The sequence below is a fragment of the Amblyomma americanum genome, chromosome 6 (genome assembly GCF_052857255.1).
Source record: "Amblyomma americanum isolate KBUSLIRL-KWMA chromosome 6, ASM5285725v1, whole genome shotgun sequence".
NCBI classification, from domain to species: Eukaryota; Metazoa; Arthropoda; class Arachnida; order Ixodida; family Ixodidae; genus Amblyomma; species Amblyomma americanum.
Genome location: NC_135502.1, coordinates 43,536,349 through 43,557,531, shown reverse-complemented (window position 1 = coordinate 43,557,531; position 21,183 = coordinate 43,536,349). Strand labels below are relative to the sequence as shown.

The 21,183-nt window shown below is 45.2% G+C and overlaps 1 protein-coding gene across 1 annotated transcript in view; it reads left to right on the top strand.

Annotated features, from left to right (window-relative positions):
* Positions 1-21,183, top strand: part of LOC144136721 (protogenin B-like) — a 160,730-nt gene that overhangs the window by 107,893 nt on the left and 31,654 nt on the right. Inside the window, 11 exon segments of the mRNA XM_077669286.1 lie at positions 5,512-5,657; positions 6,733-6,913; positions 9,337-9,484; positions 9,948-10,093; positions 11,668-11,695; positions 11,697-11,821; positions 14,293-14,466; positions 15,939-16,087; positions 17,504-17,720; positions 18,335-18,472; positions 19,028-19,180. Coding sequence (XP_077525412.1) covers positions 5,512-5,657; positions 6,733-6,913; positions 9,337-9,484; positions 9,948-10,093; positions 11,668-11,695; positions 11,697-11,821; positions 14,293-14,466; positions 15,939-16,087; positions 17,504-17,720; positions 18,335-18,472; positions 19,028-19,180 — 1,605 coding nt within the window.

Sequence of the window (21,183 nt, the reverse complement as noted above, 5' to 3'; positions counted from 1 at the left end):
TGGTGAAGCGAGGCAGCTGCAAGTTGCGGCGTTTGCACGGCAGAAGCCGGGGCGAAGGTGGTGAGGAAGATTTACAAACATTCCTTCTTATAACACCTCCGGGTGAGGGGGGGTGGGCGTTTGGAAGAGCACGTTTGGGGGTAGTGAGAGGGCCTCACCCGTGCCGCCTCTGCCCCCCTCCCGGCGGCGTCCCACGTCTCCCGTCAGACGGTGACAGATCGCCGCCGAATGGGAGGGGGCCTCTCTGCGGCGGCGCCTGACGAGGAGCCGGCGCCGCCTGCGCGGCGGGGACGGGTTCGTCGGATACAAAGTTTCTCCGCGGTGGGATTAGCCCGGCCGCTGAACGGGAAATCGATGGCTTAGCGTCGTCGGGCTGACGAGCAGATCGCGCGACGCTCTCTTTCTGTGCAGCGTCGTCCTGAAGCCGCGCCCGCTCCAATCACCGCACAGGAGGGAGACGACCGCGCTCGTGCATTCGGTTGCCCTGATGCGGTCTCGTCTCTTCTCTGGCGGGAATGGAAGGGGGGCTAGACTGCATGTGGGTCCGTTGTGTTGCGCAGCGTCGCACGCGAGTGTGTGGTGGTTTCAAGCTATTTAGCTTAACTTTTAACTGTGTGTGTGTGTGTGTGTGTGTGTGTGTGTGTGTGTGTGTGTGTGTGTGTGTGTGTGTGTGTGTGTGTGTGTGTGTGTGTGTGTGTGTGTGTGTTTAATGAGAGAGAAGGTCTTGGGTGCTAAAAAAATGGCCAGGCTTAGCTTGGTTAAGCCAAGAATGCGTTGCATATCTCGATGGAGTTCCGTGCTGCTCCGTTGACTCGATAGGCTATTGACTCGATCGCCATTGAAACTGCCCGTGTAGCAGCGCTCGATCGCCTTTGAGTCGATAGACTATCGGTTCGAGGGCCCTCGAAATGCCCGTGTGACAGGGGTATAAGACTGTCCCGGCGAAGGAGCGCAGCTCTTTTATACATATGCCGTGACGTCAATCATAGCGCAGCGCCCCTAGCGGGAGGAGCGGGAGTCAGGTGGTGGCTGCGGCCGCGCGCGACCGCGCCAGTTGGGGCCCAGCTTTTCCTCCGTGACGTCACGCGCCGGCGCAGCGCCCCTAGCGGGAGGAGCGGGAGTCATGTGGTGGCTGCGGCCGCGCGAGTTGGGGCCCAGCTTTTCCTCCGGCTGTCGTGACGTCACTTCACGTGGTTGCGCTAAAGGTCAATGGTGGCTGCCCGGCCGCGCCCAAGGGCTGAACTGAGTAATTGCAATATGCAACGCATAAAAGACGCGGCCCCCGTTGGCGAAGAGACGAAGCTGGTCTGGCAGCTGCCTACCAAAACTGTAGTGACTTGCATAAACTATTGGGAACTTGTTGAGGACAGAGAGGTTACCGCTCCACATTCATCCTACCACGACCCAGAGACACGCGGGCCCGCCGCGGCTCAGGATACTTGACGCTCCTGTGCACTAACCACGCGATCACGAGGCGCACGCGCATTCGGACTCTGAACCCCTCAACTCTCAAGCCTCGGCAGCGCGCGTGCAACGAGGGAGAAGAGCTCCGGAACACGAGCCGTCGACATATGCGCGCTGCGAAAATACTACGCTTCGAGCGAGGCCATTGCGAGGCAGACCAACGAGAGACGCGGCAGTACATCCGTCCATGCTCTGCAGATCCTTTTAGAAACATAGTGAAGTCTCGATAAACCAGTTTGGTCTTAAATTGAGTATCCACCCTTCTTGTTGACAGATGTAGAATTAGGGGGTGGAGGGTCGGAACAGGGAAGTGGTGGGTGACTGGCCGGTCAGGTTGGAGGGGCTCGGTGGGGTTCGCGAGACGCGAAGTCCCTAACGTAGGCTTGTACGATCAGGTGAGCCCGTGAGGTTTACGGAGGGAAGGAGAGAGCCAATACAGGTGAGCAAAAAAAAAATACCAAGTTGCACAGCGAAAAGCAAAGCAAAAGGCGTCGTAGAAGCGAATGGCGAAACGGAGGTCAGTCCGGTATCGATGCGGTGTGCACATTGCTGAGCACACAGCGTTTCTGGCGAGTGCTTTCTCTTGAACTCCTTTTCGAGCATTTTACCGCTTTAATTCGAACTTCCGGTCTATTCGAACGGGCGCTCCAGATTCGCTAAAGTCACGTGTGCAGTTCCATGCATGAAAGTGCACGAGCGTGTGTGCGACGATTGGATCGAACAAGCCGTGTGCCAGTGGCCACGATCGCAGATCACGGCACTGCCACCTGTCATGGCCTCCGTCATGACATTCGTCGTTTCTTGTGTGTCGCGTGTGCCAGAGGGAGAGGGCAACTCTGACGCACATCCTATGGGACTGCACAAAATTCCCCGACGAGGCTTCTAAAAGCATAACGATTCCGCCGCGACTGGAATGCTCTGACCGTGACGTGCAAACCTGGGCCGTCCAGCAGGTCTCGGCGGCTCTTGAGCGACAAAGGCCTCAGTTCCTCCGCTGAGTTGCCGCCTGGGCCCCCGTCACAGCGCCATTAGGTCATGATGCCATTAGGCCATGACGTAAATAAAGTTGTTCCTCTCCCCCCCCCCCCCCCCCCCCCCCCCCGTGCACCTGTGGGAGCGGGAACATGGTTTGTTTTGACCACGACGGCCGATTGGCGCGCCGATGCTGTGCCGGCGTGTGTCAGCAGCCAGCCCGTATTCATCGCTTGCTCGCAGTGCAGGCCGATCACGTATACGCGCGGAGAGGCCTCGCACGCGCTGATGCGTCACCGGCGCTGCCAGCCCCTCGTGCCGATTGGACACCCTTCAGCTTCGACTCCGAAACTCCACTGTAATTACCATCAGTTGATCCGCCCCAGTTAGGATGAGAAACTAATCACGGACAATGCACATTTAAATATGATCATGTCTTTACCAATTATAATTGCTCAAGGACAGATATTATTTAGTCGTTTAAATTCTCATCGATCTTGGCATGCTAGCGAATTGCCTGATGCAGCGTTTTGATTACTTTATTAACTGGACCGCAAGCAACATTGAACCTTTTGACCTGTCTCGCGGGTAAAGGGGCCTTCGTTTAGTTCCTCGGCACGTAGAGGAACGGGGGCTTCGCTCTTAGCTAAATGCTGTTCACATTTCAAAACCGCGAAGCTCTCGCTGCTTTTGCGCCTCCGTTTTCCGCCGCGGCCGCGCCGCCGAGCCCCTTCTCTCCCAGCCGGCGGCGGACTTCTCGCTCGCGACTCACGTGACTGCATCCGCACCGCTGGTCGATTGGACGCCGCGGTCGGACACAAAGTTGCCATGCGCGCGGCGTCCTTGCTCCCATCGAATCGGGCAGCGCACGACGCAATCAGGCGGCGGTCGTTTTATATGCCGCGGAGAAAGCGACCCCGGCGGATCAGATTGCTTTCCCGAGGCCACGCTGATGTCGCGGATTTAGCGCCGTTTCTTCCGGACCGGCGGATTCGAGTCGGTCGCTGGTGTGCGCGCGCCTCGGCGGGGGTCTGGAAAAGACGCGCCAGACAGGCGCCGGGCTAACGGCATCGTTGCCAGGAATTAGGCTACGCTTGCGGCTAATCGTCCTCCGGCGAGCGTGTACGCTGTCAGCTTTGGCCTTCTCCTAGCAACTAAACGCGCAAGGTCCTACTGAGAACGGGAGCAACAGGTTAAAGATTTGTCAAACAATTCGCTGCATATATCACAGAAGCGCGCAGAGGGGTAATGAAGTATACATTTTATGCTGTCACGATGGAAGGCACTGATAATCGGCAGTTTTGTGTGTTTATATGCGCGCTGAACGTGGGGCAGCACTGTCTCAAAGTGGGTGGTCAGTATATAGAGTGTTGCAGCGCTAAACGCGCACAATGCTTCTTTCAGTTCGCGTTGAAATTTGACGCAGAGGTAGCGTACGAGAGTCTTTAACGGTTACATTTTCAACTCCCATTGTCTGTCACGGTTCCGTCCATCAAGGCTACAGGACATCCATAGGTGCCCTAGTGATGCTGAGAGGAGTTTCAAAAATTGTTGTGTGTCGTTGTTGTAAGTATTGCTTCAAATATTATCAAATGAAGCAGTACTAAATGCAAATGTTTTTTTTTTAATTACTACCTCCAATAACTACATTGCAAAGGCACAAGCTTGATAGTCTGGGAGAGTTTCTAGTGCGTATGCCCCAATGCCAAGGATTGGCATCACTGTAGCCGTTAAATTCATTCCTGATTAAAAATGTACTTTGTTTATGGCAACAAAACATGGGTCAGCACGCATGCAGTCCAGCAGTAGAATAATATAGGCGTAGCACGGATTAGACCGCTAATTTTTTTCCTAATTTGATCAGAATTAATTATGAATCTGCCTCATCTACAGCATGATGGCGATCCCTCATAACAAGCAGCTTTTGCATAGTGCGCGTTTAGCGTTGCAACATTCTGTAGTTGTAGATCTTGTGTGAGCATTTGATGAGCATTTCAGGTTGACAATCTGGTGGTCATAACACTCTAATAATTGTAATTTAATTTGCTTTTTTTGCATATAAGAAAAGAGGATACTGCTACCTTGTAGCATGAACAGGTGTCTGAAATGGCGTTGCAATCAGAGTGGCAGTTGTAGTGGTAGCTTGCAGCTGGAGAAGCACTATAGGATAGTTGGGGACTCAGCATTGAGAATTTCAGGCCAACATGTGTGTAGCCAGTAATGATGTGTAGGTGACAATTGTATATTTTTATGACGAATTCAGCTAAGTAGTAGTAAGTTGCACATATAATTTTATGCAAACCTCAAGGGAGCAGCAGTTGTGGTAGTTTGCAACCGTAGATCGATATAAGCACTACGGTTGGTTTATGGGGTTTAACTTCCCAAAGCAGCTGAGGCTATGAGAGATGCCGTAGTGAAGGGTGCTGGAAATAATGACCACCTGGGGTTCTTTAATGTGCACTGACATCGCACAGTACACGGGCCTCTAGAATTTCGCCTCCATCGAAATTCGACCGGCGCGGCCGGGATCGAACCCACATCTTTCGGGTCAGCGGCCAAGCACTATAACCACCGAGCCACCGCACTGTGATAGTTTTGGAGTCAAAATTGAGAATTTCAGGCCAAGAGGCACAGGTGTGCAGCCAGTACGATAGCTGAATGATGTGTACATGACAGTTATAGATTTTTATGATGGATTCAACTAAATGGTTACAGGTTACAGATAAAATTTTATGCAAACTTTAGGTGACTACTGACAGAAATACTGGCACGAATCAATAAGGTTTGGTTGGCTGTTTTGTTGCTATTTTAAAATAGTTTTGATGTCATTTAAAAATCATGTTTGCTGTAATAAAGAGAGAGGACTTCGAGGAACGTATTGTGATCATCAACTTTAGAAGTGTAATGAACTGGTGAAGTTGCCTTTAAAATGGGACCTCTGGGGGTGTTGCGCAGCTGGCTAGAGCCTTTATGCACTGAGTCTCATTTCACTGTCTCACGGAAACATATATTTTAGTAATTTTCCTTACTGGTGTGCGCTGACTGCTCATTCTTGTCTTTTTTGCGTTCTTGCAGAGGGCCAGTGCATTCCGAGGGGCATCAACTTCACTCACCTGTCTGGTCCAAAGCTGGTAGCAGTGAAGAGTGAGCCCCTCCTGCTGGACTGCTCCGTATCTGTGCTGCCGGAGCTGGCTCCGTATAACATCACTTGGAATCACAATGTGAGCTCATGCTATACTGTTGGTCACATATGTTCACAGAGTTTTGCATGTTTCATGTGCATGGTGATTGGGGTATCGTCAGGGGGAGGATGCACATGTTCCCAAGGCAGAAACACATTAGACGAGCTATTTTCTTTCTTTAAAAAGCTTGAGGTATTCTTTTCAAGTACTTGAGAGCTTCCACGTTCATTGCTTATGACATGAAGAACAATTAGGTCGTGCCAGGAATGGCAATGTTTGTTAAGTGTCATTATAGAGGACCTATCTCCAGCAGCAATGGCTAGGACCTATAGCCAGCAGCACCATAAACCTTGGGGCAAATTTAGGCAGGTCTGCTTGAGAATTATGCGGCAGGGAATAATTGAATCAGATCTTTTTGGCCTGCATGAAGTGCAAGTGCCTATCTATTAACTTCAGATATTTTCATGACCTTTAACTGTAAAAATGTGGACAGACGCTCACTGTTTGAATGAAGAACGTAGCATTGAGACAGCACACAGAAAAGGTGCGGACAGGCACTACCTCACACTGACCTGCAGTTTTGACTGCAGTCGAAGAGACCATGATGCACACCAGAAGAAGTCCTTGTATTATAAGGTGCAGCCATATATTTCTTTTATTTTTTGGCGCATATAGCATGCTTTATTTTTTATTCTTTTTTAATGGGTCCCTTCGTAGTAAAACAAAGCAAACATATGAGCGCACTAAATGGTGTTCATAACTGTTGCGATTGTTCAGTGCCTGTAGGGTTCTATGCAGCACAGGGCCATGGGTTCAGTCCTGATTGTGTAGGCTCTATTTCGATGCGGTTGAAATGCAAACATGCAGTTTTTAAACTTTTTTTAAAAATTCTACAAGTTGACATTAAATGTTTTGAGGTGCACAATGAACGCAATTTTTTCCTCTAAAGGTTACGAAAATTGGGGTGCACATTCATTTTGGCAACAAAAGTAGCGAGTGCCATTCAGTGTGCAAGTAAACACAGTATAGTAAATTGCAACTGGATGTATATGTAAGAAGGCGCCCAGTCTTTATTTATGTAACAGCAAAACACTGTGTTCCCATCACTTTCTAGGGAAAGCCATTGGACTGGAGCGTCACTGAGCACACGGTGTTGCCGAACGGGTCCCTCCTCATCGAGCAGTTTGCGTACCAGAAGAAGAAGAACGGCCGCAGGGATGACGGCACTTACACTTGCATGGTGCGCACGAAGGCTGGCACCATGTTCAGCCGCCCAATTCAAGTTGAACTAGCACGTGAGTTATTTTGTCTTGACGTGCTCGTCCCAGATGTTCATCAGGTTGCTACAGACACTTGCACCTAGCACCTACTCAGAGCACCTTTCCCTGCCTGATGGAATAAGCACTTATAAGTGGAAAGAACCTGTAAGAAAAGTGGAAAGGCCAGGGGAAATGTACTGCCATTTCTAATTCCAAATCATAGTCCAATGCTATAAGGAGTTAATTCATTTCTGGTTTCTTGCTGCAGTTGAACCTGATTAAGTCATAGTTGGTAGGAATATGCAAGAATGCATGCAGTAATCTGTAGTATAGCTTTGCCGACGAAGGCGAATTTGCTTGTCTTTGCGTACTGAAAACTACGCTATGGTTATTGCTCAAAAAAGCCCAGCCGTCAGCTTTTTTTCTTTCGGCTAGGCAAAGAATTGATTACTTGTTTGTTGCTGTCGGCCAGCTAGCAAAAGAATCTATTACTTGTTTGCTGCTGAAGCCCTGTAGTGACAACGTCATTGTCAAACAAGGATTAAACTAGGGAAGTAGCTTGTTTACAGGGTTGAGTGTTCGTGATTGTCGCAATCTCAAAAAGTGACCACTGTTCTGAATTTATGCGTCGGCTCGTCGACCAGCTGTCCAGCTGTGCAACTCACGCCGAGAATGCTGCAGATATCTACATTAATCATCTTGGAATGGCAACTTTTGCCAGAGCTGTCGACTTTTGTCAGAAATGTCAATTGTAAAAATGAAAACGGCGATAGGTAGCTGCTTCAGTGTGAAGCTTCTGCTTGGCACTCCAGGTTTCATGCGATGTTATATCAGTGTTTGGGTCGCAAGGAAATGAGTGGTGCTTCCATATTCGTTGTTGGATGGCGCAGTAGGAGCGTGTGGACACAGAGTAAAATTTTTAAGAGCGTTGTCTCTTGCTCATCACGTCTCGAGATTTCGTGGGGTCTGCTACCACCCTTGATCACAGCGCCATCTGTGGTGGAAACTACTCATCACGTTTCGAGATTTCACGAGGTGTCCTACCACCCAGAGATCAAAGTGCCTTCTGTGGCTGCAGCTAGAAAACAGCGCATCTAGCATTTGAGCCTTGTAGCGCCATCTACAATAGCATTGTAGGAACAACCACCTGCCGCGTGCCAGTGATGACGTCACGGTCCAATATGGTGGATAGAGGTGGAACTATGTGAGTATGGCGTCAGGGGACGAAATGGCGGCATAGTTTTGGTTTCTCAAATCCAAGATGGTGGCCATTAAAATTGGTTGAGCCCTCCTATCCTTATCCCCCCCTCATCCCCTCCACCCAAAAAAGTATCCTATAACAGGTAGGAAAACTGTCCTGTTACGGGAAGCCTGCTATACATAGTGGCATAGGCAGGGGCTTAATTATTTACATTCTTTTTAAGCTGCCCCACCATACTTTTTGTCCTGTTAGGGGACAGTTTAAGCTGTTACACTTAGTGGTACGGGCAGGGACACTATTTTTGTTCTTTTTATCATCCCACAATAACTTTTGTCCCGTTACGGGGACCGCTATATATATGTATACATTCGTTCCGCTATATATACTCCGACATCAAGGGGCGCCCATCCGGGGGCATTCTTCTTCACTTTCTTCATCCAGTAAACCAAACAGCTAACGCTCGTTTCTTAAATGTCTTCCAGACGGTGGCGGCCTTTTTCGGCCAGCATGATTCCTTCTTGGCACAGCTCCTCCTAAAAATTGACGAAAGCTTCAAACATTTCACTTAACTTGTTGAAGGATAAAATCACTTCAGGTACTTGGCAGATTTTTAGGGTGGTACCTGCTATTGTTCGCCTTCCCTTGGCGCCATCACTGCAAGAATTAGCGGGAAGTTTGCATTTTCTTGTGCGACTACGGTTTTTAAAGGACGGAAAACTCTTTGCAGCATAGCGTAGCGGGGTGTCAACAGCACTTCCATAAAACTTCATGCTTCTTCAACCTTGTGCATAATAGTGAAAATGGTGTGTGTTATCCAGTAAGCATGCGGAAACCCTCAACAGACGAAGCATGGGGAGCTTACATGTTAATTTTAATGGTGGCTGAGTCTGAGATTCAATCCTAAGGGGAACTACCGCTTAAGCAGGCATATAGAATGAGATTCTTACTTTACTATGCCGCCCGTCTAAAGTAAAAAGGTTGAGAGAAGAGAACACAAGTGGGGCAGCATCAGCTGGGTTTAGTGCACTTGATGATATGTTGTTTGTGAGGAATAGATGTCTGGAAATGATACGTACCTTCAGACTTTGTTGTGCCCTGTTTTTTGTCTCATTTGTGGCAGGTTTGTAATTTTGCGAGTGCGAGGCTCAAACACTAGTACGATGCTTGAGCAGGCATTTCAGGAGCACACTAGTTGGAAGTGAACTAGGGTTACATCACAGAGAGAGCATTCAAAGTGAGTGCTTGTGTGGCTATGCAGGCATGCCCAAAGGCTTCGCTGAGGAGCCGCAGTCAGCGAGTGTTTCAGCTGGGAGCATTGCGAGGTTTGCCTGCCATGTCGTGTCTGTGCCGCCTGCACTCTACAATTGGCAGCGCAACTTGGAGGATGTGCCACCTGATGACGAGCGGTAAGTGTGTCACTTTTACTTCGTAGAAAATTGTCACTGTTCAGGACCTGAAGAGCAAAGCATCAATATTTATGTTCCTGCTTCTCGGTTAATTTATGCTTGTCTGTAAAAGAATAAACTGAAAGAAATGAGAGAGACAACTTTATGCTATTCCTTGTTCAGATGTGTTAGTTTGTCGGGCGATTTGCCTGAACAGAAAAACTAGTTCGGCATTTGTAGTTTATAATAGAATTCCGTTGCGCTGGGTGGAACCTTTTGCTTTTGTTAAAGGAAGCATGCATGGTTAATGTTCTGGCAATTTTTTGAGCAGCTAATGTGAGACTTATATACTTTGTTGTGTAAGATTGCCAACTGTTGTTGGAATTTTTTTTAAACAATATGACAGGATAAGCATCAAAGGGTACTATGTAGCATCTAGAAACGTGTTTGCCTTGTTAATGCTCAAAAATTCTTGTAATTTCAGATTCACTCAGCTTTCTTCAGGAGTCCTGCAGATTGTTAATGTTACAGCGGCTGATGCTGGAAATTATCGCTGCATTGCCAAAAATGCTGCAAAAACTCAATACAGTGCAGAAGCAGCATTGACAGTCGTACAGTCAGTTCGTCACGGTATGTTTAAAAATTTTTGAATTCAGTTGGAAACTTGCATGGTGCTTGGGGCAATGGTGACGTTAGAGGTAGTAGTGGCAGTTAATTGTGGAACGTCCTTCAGAGTGAAAGTAGTCGTAATCACAGCTTTAGTTTGTCAGGCATAAGATACTGTGTGTCATAGTAAACAAAAAGTGATAAACAGCGGGTAAGTTAAGAGTTTAGTTACTCTGAACTTTCTGGTTGATGTGCATAACATGACACATTTGTCACCACAACAATCATAATCATTGGTAATCATACTGGAGTAATTGCTGTTGCCATTGTCTTGGTTATATGTATATGTAATGACCGGAGGAAGCACAGTGCAGTAGCTGCTGATTAAAAGCACAGTAGATTCAGTAGTGTGACTGTATCTTTGGTTATACAACTTTTTGTCACCTGATGTCTGCAACTGGTGCGCACTGTCTGTGAAACAGTGCACAGAAAATGACACCAAATTTGCCCATTTCACATCCATGCTCTGTTCTGAAGTGCTTTACTGAGCCTTTTTTCTTTATATTTGGTGTGGTCCTGAAGGCCATGGTCCCTAACGATCAGTGCTTGGACTGGCAGTTGGTATTAGCAAAATGGAGTCACTGGAGTGTAAGCAGTGATGGGCCATTGGGCCCGCTTACGTTGTAATTGTGGCAGTTGTCCTTAATCATAGCCTACTCTTTCATACGAATTATGATGCATATTGCGCAGAAATACGTAATTTTTTTCTTGGCATAAGCATTCATCTCAAGCAGCGCCTGAAACCAGATGTCCGAAATTCTGGATACATCCTCAGCACCAACACACATCTTTCCTTACCATTGCAATTTTAGGAAGTATTAATGCGTGTTTGGCACACTTCCAACAGAGATGCCATACATATGTTTGCTATACACCGCGTTATTTGAAGTAAGACAAGACCGTTCACATCACATCTCTTTGAGGTGATTTCTGCTGCATGGAAACTTGTTATCATGGGAAGGCAAAATAACAAAATTTTGTAATTGGCCAGTGGGTACATTACTATTGCAGTCATTAATGTATCAGAACGACTGTTGGAGGCTGTGCTAGAGAACAAAAGCCCCCCCCCCCCCCCCCCCCCCCCCCCAAAAAAAAAATGAATGCACTCATTTGATGTGCTTCTTTTTTGGTATATTGAAGACCAGAATGCAGTGTTGCAAGTCACTATGTTGATTACTCCGTTCACTAATGTTATCTGCTTGTACAAACTGGACAACGCCACAGCACCTTGCTCAAATAATTGTTCCTGCAGTGGCATTGTGCTGCATAGTTATGTCATGTTGGATCGAGCAAAGCATGCAGCGCCACATCAGACCAGTGTTAGAGCCCTGCACATGTTGTCGGTATAAGGCATCAACAGTTGTTGACTTATTTCTTCTTGGGTGTCCTGAATGCTTGTAATGTGCATTTACACTCGTAAGAAGAATATAAAAAGGGGGCTCTAGCACAGCGCTAAAGGAACAGCAGCTTGATGTGCCCCTGACAGGCTTTCAAGTTACACTTTTTATTTTGTGATTTCTGTCCTTTTCAACAAACAGAGGCTCCTGATCAGCCACCAGAGTTCCTAACCCAGCTTCCCAGAAGTGACGCTTGTAACGGGAGAAACAGTCGAGCTTGAGTGTTTTGCCAGGTCATCACAGCGCACCTTTGTCACGTGGATCCGCAAGGTGAGGCTTCCCTTTTGCTTTGATGGTGCAATTCATGCAAAACCTTCGAGTTGCTCTCCGTTGCTTCGTGGCCATTTCATGTTAGGGCTCATTATCAGTCCTTGATGTGTGTTGATTTTTTTAGTTACTAGGTACATTCAGACAAATGGCCGCATACTCTGCTACTAGCAGAATCTTTTGTGTTTTTCTTTTCTTATATATATATACTATATATGTTGTGCTTGACGCTTGCAGGATACATTAACCAAACCTCATATTGTATTTACTCGTGTAATTTGCTGCCGTGTCTAATTTGCACACCCCTATTTATTACCAGGTTTATTTAAAATTTTTACTCGCGTATTTTACACAAGGACACCAGCATGCACGCAGGTGGCGCAGGACAGTCTTCGAAAGATGGGCATGGCCGTGTCGCTGCGTGCGACTACGAAAGGTGTCAGTGGTGTCTGAAAATGTCAGTAATTCATTTGAAAATTGGTTCCGGTAAAGAAAAGCAATTTGCTCGCCGTTTCCTCGGCTCGCTTCCGCTGATGGTCGCTTCCAGCAACTTCCTTCCGGTAGCTTTCGGATCGTGCATCGCACCAGATTCCCAAACTACCGAACCATTGGCTGTTTTGTTTTCCGCTGCTCAGCCAGGTTGCATGCGAGGACGCCGTTTTATCTACTTATATCTCCATATATCTCCATTTTCCTGCTGCTGGCTTTGCGACCGTATCGTTCCACATTTATTGTTTTGAGGTGTGCACACGCTGTCTTGCCGTCACTCGGGGAACTACACAACATGGATCGGAAGTGGGTGAAGGGAGGGGGGAGCGGAGTATGCGTTGATTTATAGTTGGAGTCAAGTTGCGGTACCCGCCGGGGTGGCTCAGTGGTTAGGGCGCTCGACTACTGATCCGAGTTCTGGGTTCGAACCCGCGGCTGCGTTTTTATGGAGGAAAGACGTGTGCTGTGCAATGTCATTAAAGATCCCCAGGTGGTCGAAATTATTCCGGAGCCTCCACTACGGCACCTCTTCTTCCTTTCTTTCACTCCCTCCTTTATCCCTTCCCTTACAGTGCGGTTCAGGTGTCCAAAGATATATGAGACAGATACTGCGCGATTTCTTTCCCCAAAAACCAATTATTATTATTATCAAGTTGCGGGTTAGATTTATTTGTGGCAATATACCGTATACATTGTGCGTTATGAACTTTGTAGAACTTTTTGACATGTGTGCGAAATCTCCATGTAATTTGTGCACTGCCTCTTTGAAACATTAATTTTAGCAAAAATAGTGCGCAAGTGTACGCGAGTAAATACGGTATTTCATTATGACTGAGAAGTGCATTTCTGTATTTTGGACAGAAAAGAGGAGTGGAGAAATCTGATTTTTGACGATGACCTACCTGTAAAAACCGGACTATAGGTCGGACCGGAATATAGGTCGACCCCCTAACTAACCAATTCTAAAAATGAAAAAGATCTTTTTTCAATGGGAAAAGTACCGAAAGACATCCTTACTTGAAACAAATGCGACTCGAGAGGTTGCACAATGGTGACAGTATTTAATTTCATTTAAATGGTGCTTGTATGTACACCCGGCAAATTTTTAACAATATCGCGCACCAATCGGCCCGCGTGTTTGTTTCTGGCACAAGCAAGTACGGCGCCGTAGAGCAAAGCCCTCCTCTTCATGAATCGCCGCAACCAGGATGACGAGCCTTTGAATTGCGCCCTCGTGAGTCTAGAGGCACGCGCGATCTCTGCCGCTTTCACGCGGATGCATTCGGCAGTCACAGGCAGCGATCTTGCTCGCAGCGCTCGATACACTACGGTCTGCCCACGAAATGATGTTTTCTTCTGGTTGCTGCAAGTTGTAATACGCAGCTTCTGCCTCTGCCAGTACTGAATGCTCTTTTCGGATACTCCAAATTCGCGCTGTGCCGCCAGGTTCCCGTGAGCTTCCCCGTACTCAATCGTGTTTTTCTTGGAGGCGACGGTAAATTGCCGTAGCTTCCGCTTTGCGTCTACTGAAACGCAAAATGGTGGCACTGCTGCTGATGGCGATGGTGATGGAGGCTGTTGACTTCAGCCACCCAATTGTTGCAAGACTTCCGTATTTTTTCCGCCAATGACCGGTAATATAAGACGGGGGTCGACTTTTCACCATGGTTTTTTGAAAAAAGTTCGACCTATATTCCGGTTTTTACGGTAGTAAAAAATTCTATTTGATTTCTAGTTTTGTAAAAAGCTGGTTGAACCGAATTTAAATGTTTTATAAGCTTTATGCTTCTACTTCATTGTATTTGGGGGCTTTCATGCTAATTGAAGCTACTGGACTTCATTAATATGAGGCTTGATCGGTGACAGCCACTGGGGCAAAAAATGTTGAAATGGGAGCGTCACTTTTCTGTTCATCGATTGTAGGTGACAGATGCATCAAAATGTTCTTGTTTCTCTTATTGATTCTCACAGCTCATCTAAGTTGTCTCTCTCTTTCTTTTTTTTCCCCAGGGGGAGTGGTTTTGCCCGAAGGCCGCAGCACTTATTTCGGTCGAGGTAATCTGCGGATTACTAACCTGACTCGAAGCGACTCTGGCACCTATAAATGCCTTATCAGCACGTCACGAATCACGGCAACCGAGACACTTTCATTAGCATCCCAGTCACACACACTGATCATTTATGGTAAGTGGTACCTTGGTGATCTTCTTTCGCCTTCGCTGTGAAGTTCTGCCTTCACTGCACAGCTTCCAAATTGCTTTCATGCAACCCATTATATACAGTAAAACCTCGCTGATGTGTTCCGATTCATGCGCTCAAAATCGCAGGCAATAAAATGTCCCATAGAGTTACACTATTTTTCTTCGTTTAACATGTTTGCGGATAACGCGATTTCTTGGCTAATACGTTTAAAATTTCAACAAATTCTAGTCGCATGATATGTTTAGCGCCCAACTGCACATGTGAAGGCATACGGGCGAGCCGGGCCTGGAGGCCCGTGGCACGAGCCGGAATGCAGCAGCAGTCACAGGCCGCGGTGGCTCCTCTGCAATGCCTAGGTGCAATAGGCGCAGAGCATAAAAAAAAGAAAGGCGTGGGAACATATTGGGTTTATCCGGCAAGAATGCGACGTGAAAGGAAAAAATGCAGGAGGGGCTTCTTCGCAGTGCCCAAGGGCAAGGGGGCCAAGAATCTCAGCGCAAATTAAGCCTGACATCTGTGAGCACTAGAAACAAAATCTTCTGACCTTGTGCCAGGAAATGTTAATCGACATTTCTATGAAGTTAAATCGTCAGTAAGTGCCTTTGTACCTCATTCAACAGATATTTTGCAAGATTGGGTGGTTTGGATCGTACGTTTTTCAGGATAATACATTTTTTCCTCACATTTTTTGAGAAACGTGTCAACGAGGTTCATTGTATGTCCTTGTATTGTAAGTTCAGTACCTGCGTGATTGTGATTCTTTTCACTCATATGTTTGGACCATTCTTGTTTGCTTCTCTTGCTTTCACAACTTCACAACTAATGAAAGCTCAGAGTGTGCTTTTTAAAAAGCTGGAAAGAACAGTGCAATAGGATATGTTGGTAGACAGAAAAACGCGGAGGATAAGTGCTGCCTTTGTTCATAATCTCACGCCCTTTTGCGCTATACTTTTTAAAAAAAGCATGAGCTCGGAACATCTTGCCCAGCTCTTCATCTTGCTTCAGAAAATGTTGTGGTGAGGTTGGAGAGTAGAACATTATGGCATAGTTATGCTTAGGATAGATACCAAATGCAGGACATACTGACTGGAGGTGAAACTGTATAAGTGCAAGGATATCTTTTGTAAGATGCGATTTTTGGTTATAGCACAGAGGCTAGTTTCTTTCCTTGCGCTACATAAAAGGCAGGTACGAACTTTCTGAAATAGCTTATTCTCCCCATATTTGTTATAGTCTTGTTGCTCACTTAACCACTTTTTTTCTTGGACATGAAGAATAATTGAATAAAAGAATAAATAAAGTAAACATGAAGCCTTGGTGTCGTCTCATATTTCGTGTCATTTAAGCAGATGCAAGGCATTTTACTTGCGTGTATTTGTTTCATTTGTTTATATTGTGAAGATGGGGTCTGCGTGTTTCTTCATAACTTGTTGTTCTGCACTGGTCCTTTGCAGAGCCCCCAACCTTTGCATCAGAGATGATAAGCCGAGTTCGCCCTGCTGCTCGCACAGTTCGATTCGATTGCGATGCCCAGGGATTTCCTGCACCTGAAGTGCGCTGGTTCAAAGATGGCCAGCCCCTAGTCATCAATGGACGCATTAAGGTGCGCAAAGAGTCTTGTGATCAATTGGTTTCTGTGCTTTTGCAGTGCAAGTCAGAGAAGGAGCAGGGGCTTATCAATAAGCCTTGTTGAGGCTAGGAATGATGAATTTATGTTTTTTCTAAGAAATTACATGGTGCTATGCTCTTAAAGGAACCAGCAGGCCCCTTTACAATGTGTCAGCACCTACTAGGTGAATATTACGGCATTTGTGATGATATTCTAAATAAAAAATGACTGTAATGACATCTCTTGGACCAGTGGAAAAAAAGCTATTATAATTATGGTAAGGTGAAGAATGTGATTGCAGGTGGTACATGCAGTGTGTCTGATATCATCCTGCATTTTGTACTAGGTTCTGTACAGGCAAATTTTTAACTTTGTTGAAGACATTGGCTTAACTAAAAAACTTGAATGATATTTAAAATATTTTATATTATTTTATTTATTTATACATATGTACATACATACGGCAGCCCTTTCAGGGCTGTAGCAGGAGTGGGTATAACAGTATAAAGATGCCCATCACCAACATGGCCATGACAAAAACAAACAAACAAAATAAAACACACACACAGTTCACGGATTTAGACACATTCCTGTATTAAACTAACTAGCTCTAGTACTGTCTAGCGACTGGTTCAGTGGAAGAGCACGGCTGCTGCGAGAAAGTGAATTTCAGTCATCTATTGTTCACTGGAAAAAATTCTGTTGAAATAAGTTAGTCCGTGTGTAGAAAGGTGCAATGCTTAGGATCGTAGCTTCTTGATGAGTCTGGTTCAGCAAACGTTAGATAAGCCTTCTGCGAGAGGTGGTATTGGCAATTGATAGCGCGATTTGAAAAATTTACAGAATCTGTGCAGCGAGTTTCTGACGTGAGTGTGGAAGAGGGTGAGAAATTACGGTCATATCGCCAAAGAATGATATGGAACTGCTTGCTTCTGCACAGCGTCAGGTGTCCTTATTTTTTGCTATCACGTGCAGGCTCCAGACCACGGACGCATATTTAATAAGAGGACGGACTACAGATTTATACACCAGAATTTCAGTTTCGTCAGGTGTCCTTATTTTTTGCTATCACGTGCAGGCTCCAGACCACGGACGCATATTTAATAAGAGGACGGACAACAGATTTATACACCAGAATTTCAGTTTCTTTTGGGGCCTGAGAGAATGTACTGTGCAAATTCCCAATTTTCTTCAAGGCTTTGCCACATACTGAGTCGGTGTGTACAGAACATGACATGTTAGTTGTAATAGTGACTCTGAGATGCTTGAGCTCAGAGACTTTGCTTAGTAGGGGTGTGCGAATGTTCAAAATTTTGAATAGAATTGAATAAACGGGTGCCAGTTTTTGGTGAAGCATCACACTCATGAGCCTGACAGTGAACTGTTATTATGTCATCTCGTTGCCTGAAGGTGATGCGGTCAGAAGACAACAAGTACCTGCGGAAGGTTCGACGCCACATGGCTGACGAAACTGGTAGCAGTGCACAACACCAGCAACGACGTGCTGCAACCAATGTGCTGGTCATCTCACACCCAATCAAGCGGGACGCGGGCTTCTACCAGTGCTTGGCATCAAACGTGGCTGGTCTCAACACCCTAGCTGCCCGGTTGGTGCTAAATGCCTCAGGTAATATGCCATTCATTTAAACTGCTCTGCAGCAGAGGCGACTTGTCTGGCTGATACAGTAGCATGCTGGAAATGTGCAGTTCAAGGGATGAGGACACAGTTGAAGAAAGCACCTGATTCGCAACTTGTTCAGTGTGTTTTATTTTCTTTGCTTTATTTTTTGCTCTAACTGTGCACAATTTTTGGTTCTGTTTATAGTATCTTACACTTTTCTGTTCTGACGACGTGATGCTAGGGACATGTTTCCGTAAAGTGGGAGCAAGGCACTAACTTTGAGTTCTCCGCTTCAATTTTTGGCTAGATCCTTTGGTATCAGTATCTCTCCATTACTGGAGTGAATAGCAACTTTGGCAAAACTATTTAGTTGTAGACAAATAACTTGCATTACAGTTGTAACATATTGGATCTGAAGGAACTTCCTTATTGTTTACTGGCATTAACAAACCCCCATAAAATGATTCTTTTTATTTCAGTCGCAAGCTGGGTGGGCAGTTTGTCCTACTTAAAAAGGGTCTTGAGTATGAACCACGAGAAAAAGAAGTGTGCCTATCTGTGAGCATAATTGCAGCAGGATGCCAGCATACCCACTAACATTTTTTTTCTTACTAATGCAGGGGATCAGCCCAACCCTCCCACTGGTTTGAAAGCTGTCACAAATTCAAGCACAGCTATTCTGCTTTCCTGGAATCCCTCTGTTATATCACCGGGACAAACAATCCAGGCTTACTCAATCCACTACCTCCCCACATCAGGTACTGGGAGACAGTTTTTACTGTTTTCCTTCTTTGAGAGCTGTTCAGTGGAAACTGTCATGCTTTGATTGGATTGAGCTGTTTTGAGAGATGCTGAAAGATTTCTTTTACCTGGGAATTTGTAAGTACATAGGTTGGCTGAAATATTTGTCACTTGTGAGCATTTGGAATTATTATTTATAATTATGCTTACTTGTGAATACTGCAATCACCACATGTCAATTTTAGCATGGAGTATAATAATATGGCATGTACAGAAAATATGCTGAATACAGGTAATACAACTGATATTGGAAGAAATATAATTATCATTGGACTAAGCAATGTGTTTAGAAATACAAAATGGTGGTCATGGTGCTATTGGACTGTTATTGTTTTTTGGTTATCATTTATTTCAACTCAATATCAATCAACGCAACTAAATTTGCATTGCCAATGTGGTTTCCAATGGCCATTAAAAGCATGCAAGTGCCACTCTAATCGAGTGTCTTGTTCTTGAATCTGATGATCTTGCTGTTACTATGGTGTGCATTTGAAAAACTCCTCACTCCACAGGTGGCAATGAGCTTCAGAAGGTTTCTGTGAACACATCACTCCTCATCGAGAAGCTGATGCCGTTTACAAACTACACCTTTTATGTGCGAGCCTACAGCGGCAAGAGTGCCAGTGAGCAGTCGGAGAAGGTCATCCAGATCACTGGAGAGGATGGTATGCCACCGCACCTTTGTAGCTGGCTACTCTTCCTGCTGCATTAAGGCTGCACTGAGCTTTAGTATACGTGATTCTTGTTTTTTTTTTGTGCATTTTACTTCTCTGTTTCTTACAAAATGGAGGATTTTCAAATTGTTGCAACATGTTTGTGGGACAAGTGCTTAAAATTGATACCTTAAGCTGTGCAATTTTTCTCATTTGTCAAAATATATATGAATATGTGTATGAGCTGCAGGTTCTGCGGCTACCACAATTAGCTTAAAGGAGGTAAGTCCACAATCCAAAACAGGTAAATACAAGAAAGGCCATATATTTTTTCACTAGTATACAGAAAGTGAGATTAAGTATAAATGGCCATGAAAAGGGCCTATTTACTGTATTTACTCAAATGTAACACGTTTTTCTACTCATTATAAAAATGAGAAGTCATCCCTCATGTTACAATGCAGTGAAAATCATTGAATATTTTAAAAATTTTTCTGCTTCTGCATCGCCAAAAGCAACATTCTTGTTACTATTGTGGTCGCACTACATTCAGTTAAATATGATGTATAACCCTGCTTCTTGTCACTGCATGTTGGTATACATCATAGCCAAGGCATGTTTTTAGATGGTAGATGTTTAGGGTAACTAAAATTTCTTACTGGTTGCTGAAAACAGTGGTGTTCAGAACTGAAATTTAGTTGCCAGAAGGATCATTATTAGATATGAATTTTGCTGTTCTGAAAATCCCTTATGACTGCAATTAATGAGTGCTGTTATGTCATGTGAATTGTTTCCTACCTGATTTTTTAAGCTCATTTGGATGGTAGGTTTTAGGTTCAAGTAAAATTGTAAGGAAATGTTATTAACATTTTAAAAATAATTTCAGAGTGAATATTTTGGGCACTTTTTTTATTTTTGAAAGAGTGCATGTCACACTCCAGATATTTTTAAGGTTGCCTAAAATGCCTAGAAAATAATGTTCAGCAATCAAATATAATGATAACTAATAACAAGACCAGTGAAAGCAAATGTTTCGGAAATTTAATTCACTCATAATAAATACTTCGTGACTTTGAATGCCAAACATACACATTGAATTGAACCTAAAAATGTTTTACTATTGGCTCAAAAATTCAAATTTACAGAACATGTGCATAAGCCTATACTAATCTCTCTCATATTTCTGGCCAAGTTTCCAGATAATATTTCTGTAGTACAGTAAAAACTCGTTAATATGAATTCCACAGGTGTGTCGATGCAGTTCGAATTAACTGAAGTTCAAACTAACGAAAGGGGATAGAATATGCGGTACACTGTGACTGGGAAGCAATCAGGCAGTGGGATTACTTTATTTTATTGTTCTAAAATATTCAGTCATCAGCTTCTTCTTCTTCCTTTTTTTGGAAGGCAACGGCCAACACCCTAATTCTGTTCGGCCTCATTTATTAGTGGGCTTGCAGATGTAGCGATTGGCGGAGTGGTGGTGGCAGCGTCTGGCTGAGGCAAAGGTCCCGAGCGTTCTTTCTGCGCGAGCCCACCGCTTCGTCTTCTTTGTGTGAACTTAGGAGGTGGCCCAAACTAATCGGAAGGCCTCTTTGCCTTCTAAACTGACAAGGCAGGCAGCGTTCAGCATGTCCCAACTTCTGCAGCAGAGGACCGCACCAGAGTCTCTAAGGGCGTGAGACCGCATGAACATATGTTCGCCTGGTAAATTTGCGGAGTGTTTGACCATCCCATGGCTTCCGCTTTTCGGCCAAAACGATAGCGTAACCTCAGCGGCGCACAAATTCACATTCACTTCTGAATTAACAGGCTGTGTTTTACCTAGGCTCCAATGAAATGTGGACAGACCAAGTCATGCAGTTCGAATTATCCAGAAATTCTAATTAATGACGCTTGAACTAACGAGCTTTCTCTGTATGTGGTTATAGCTCCTATCAGAGTTGATGATGCACAAAAGCATAAGATCGTTTATATATAGGGGTGTGTGAATATGTTAGTTATTTGGTTAATAA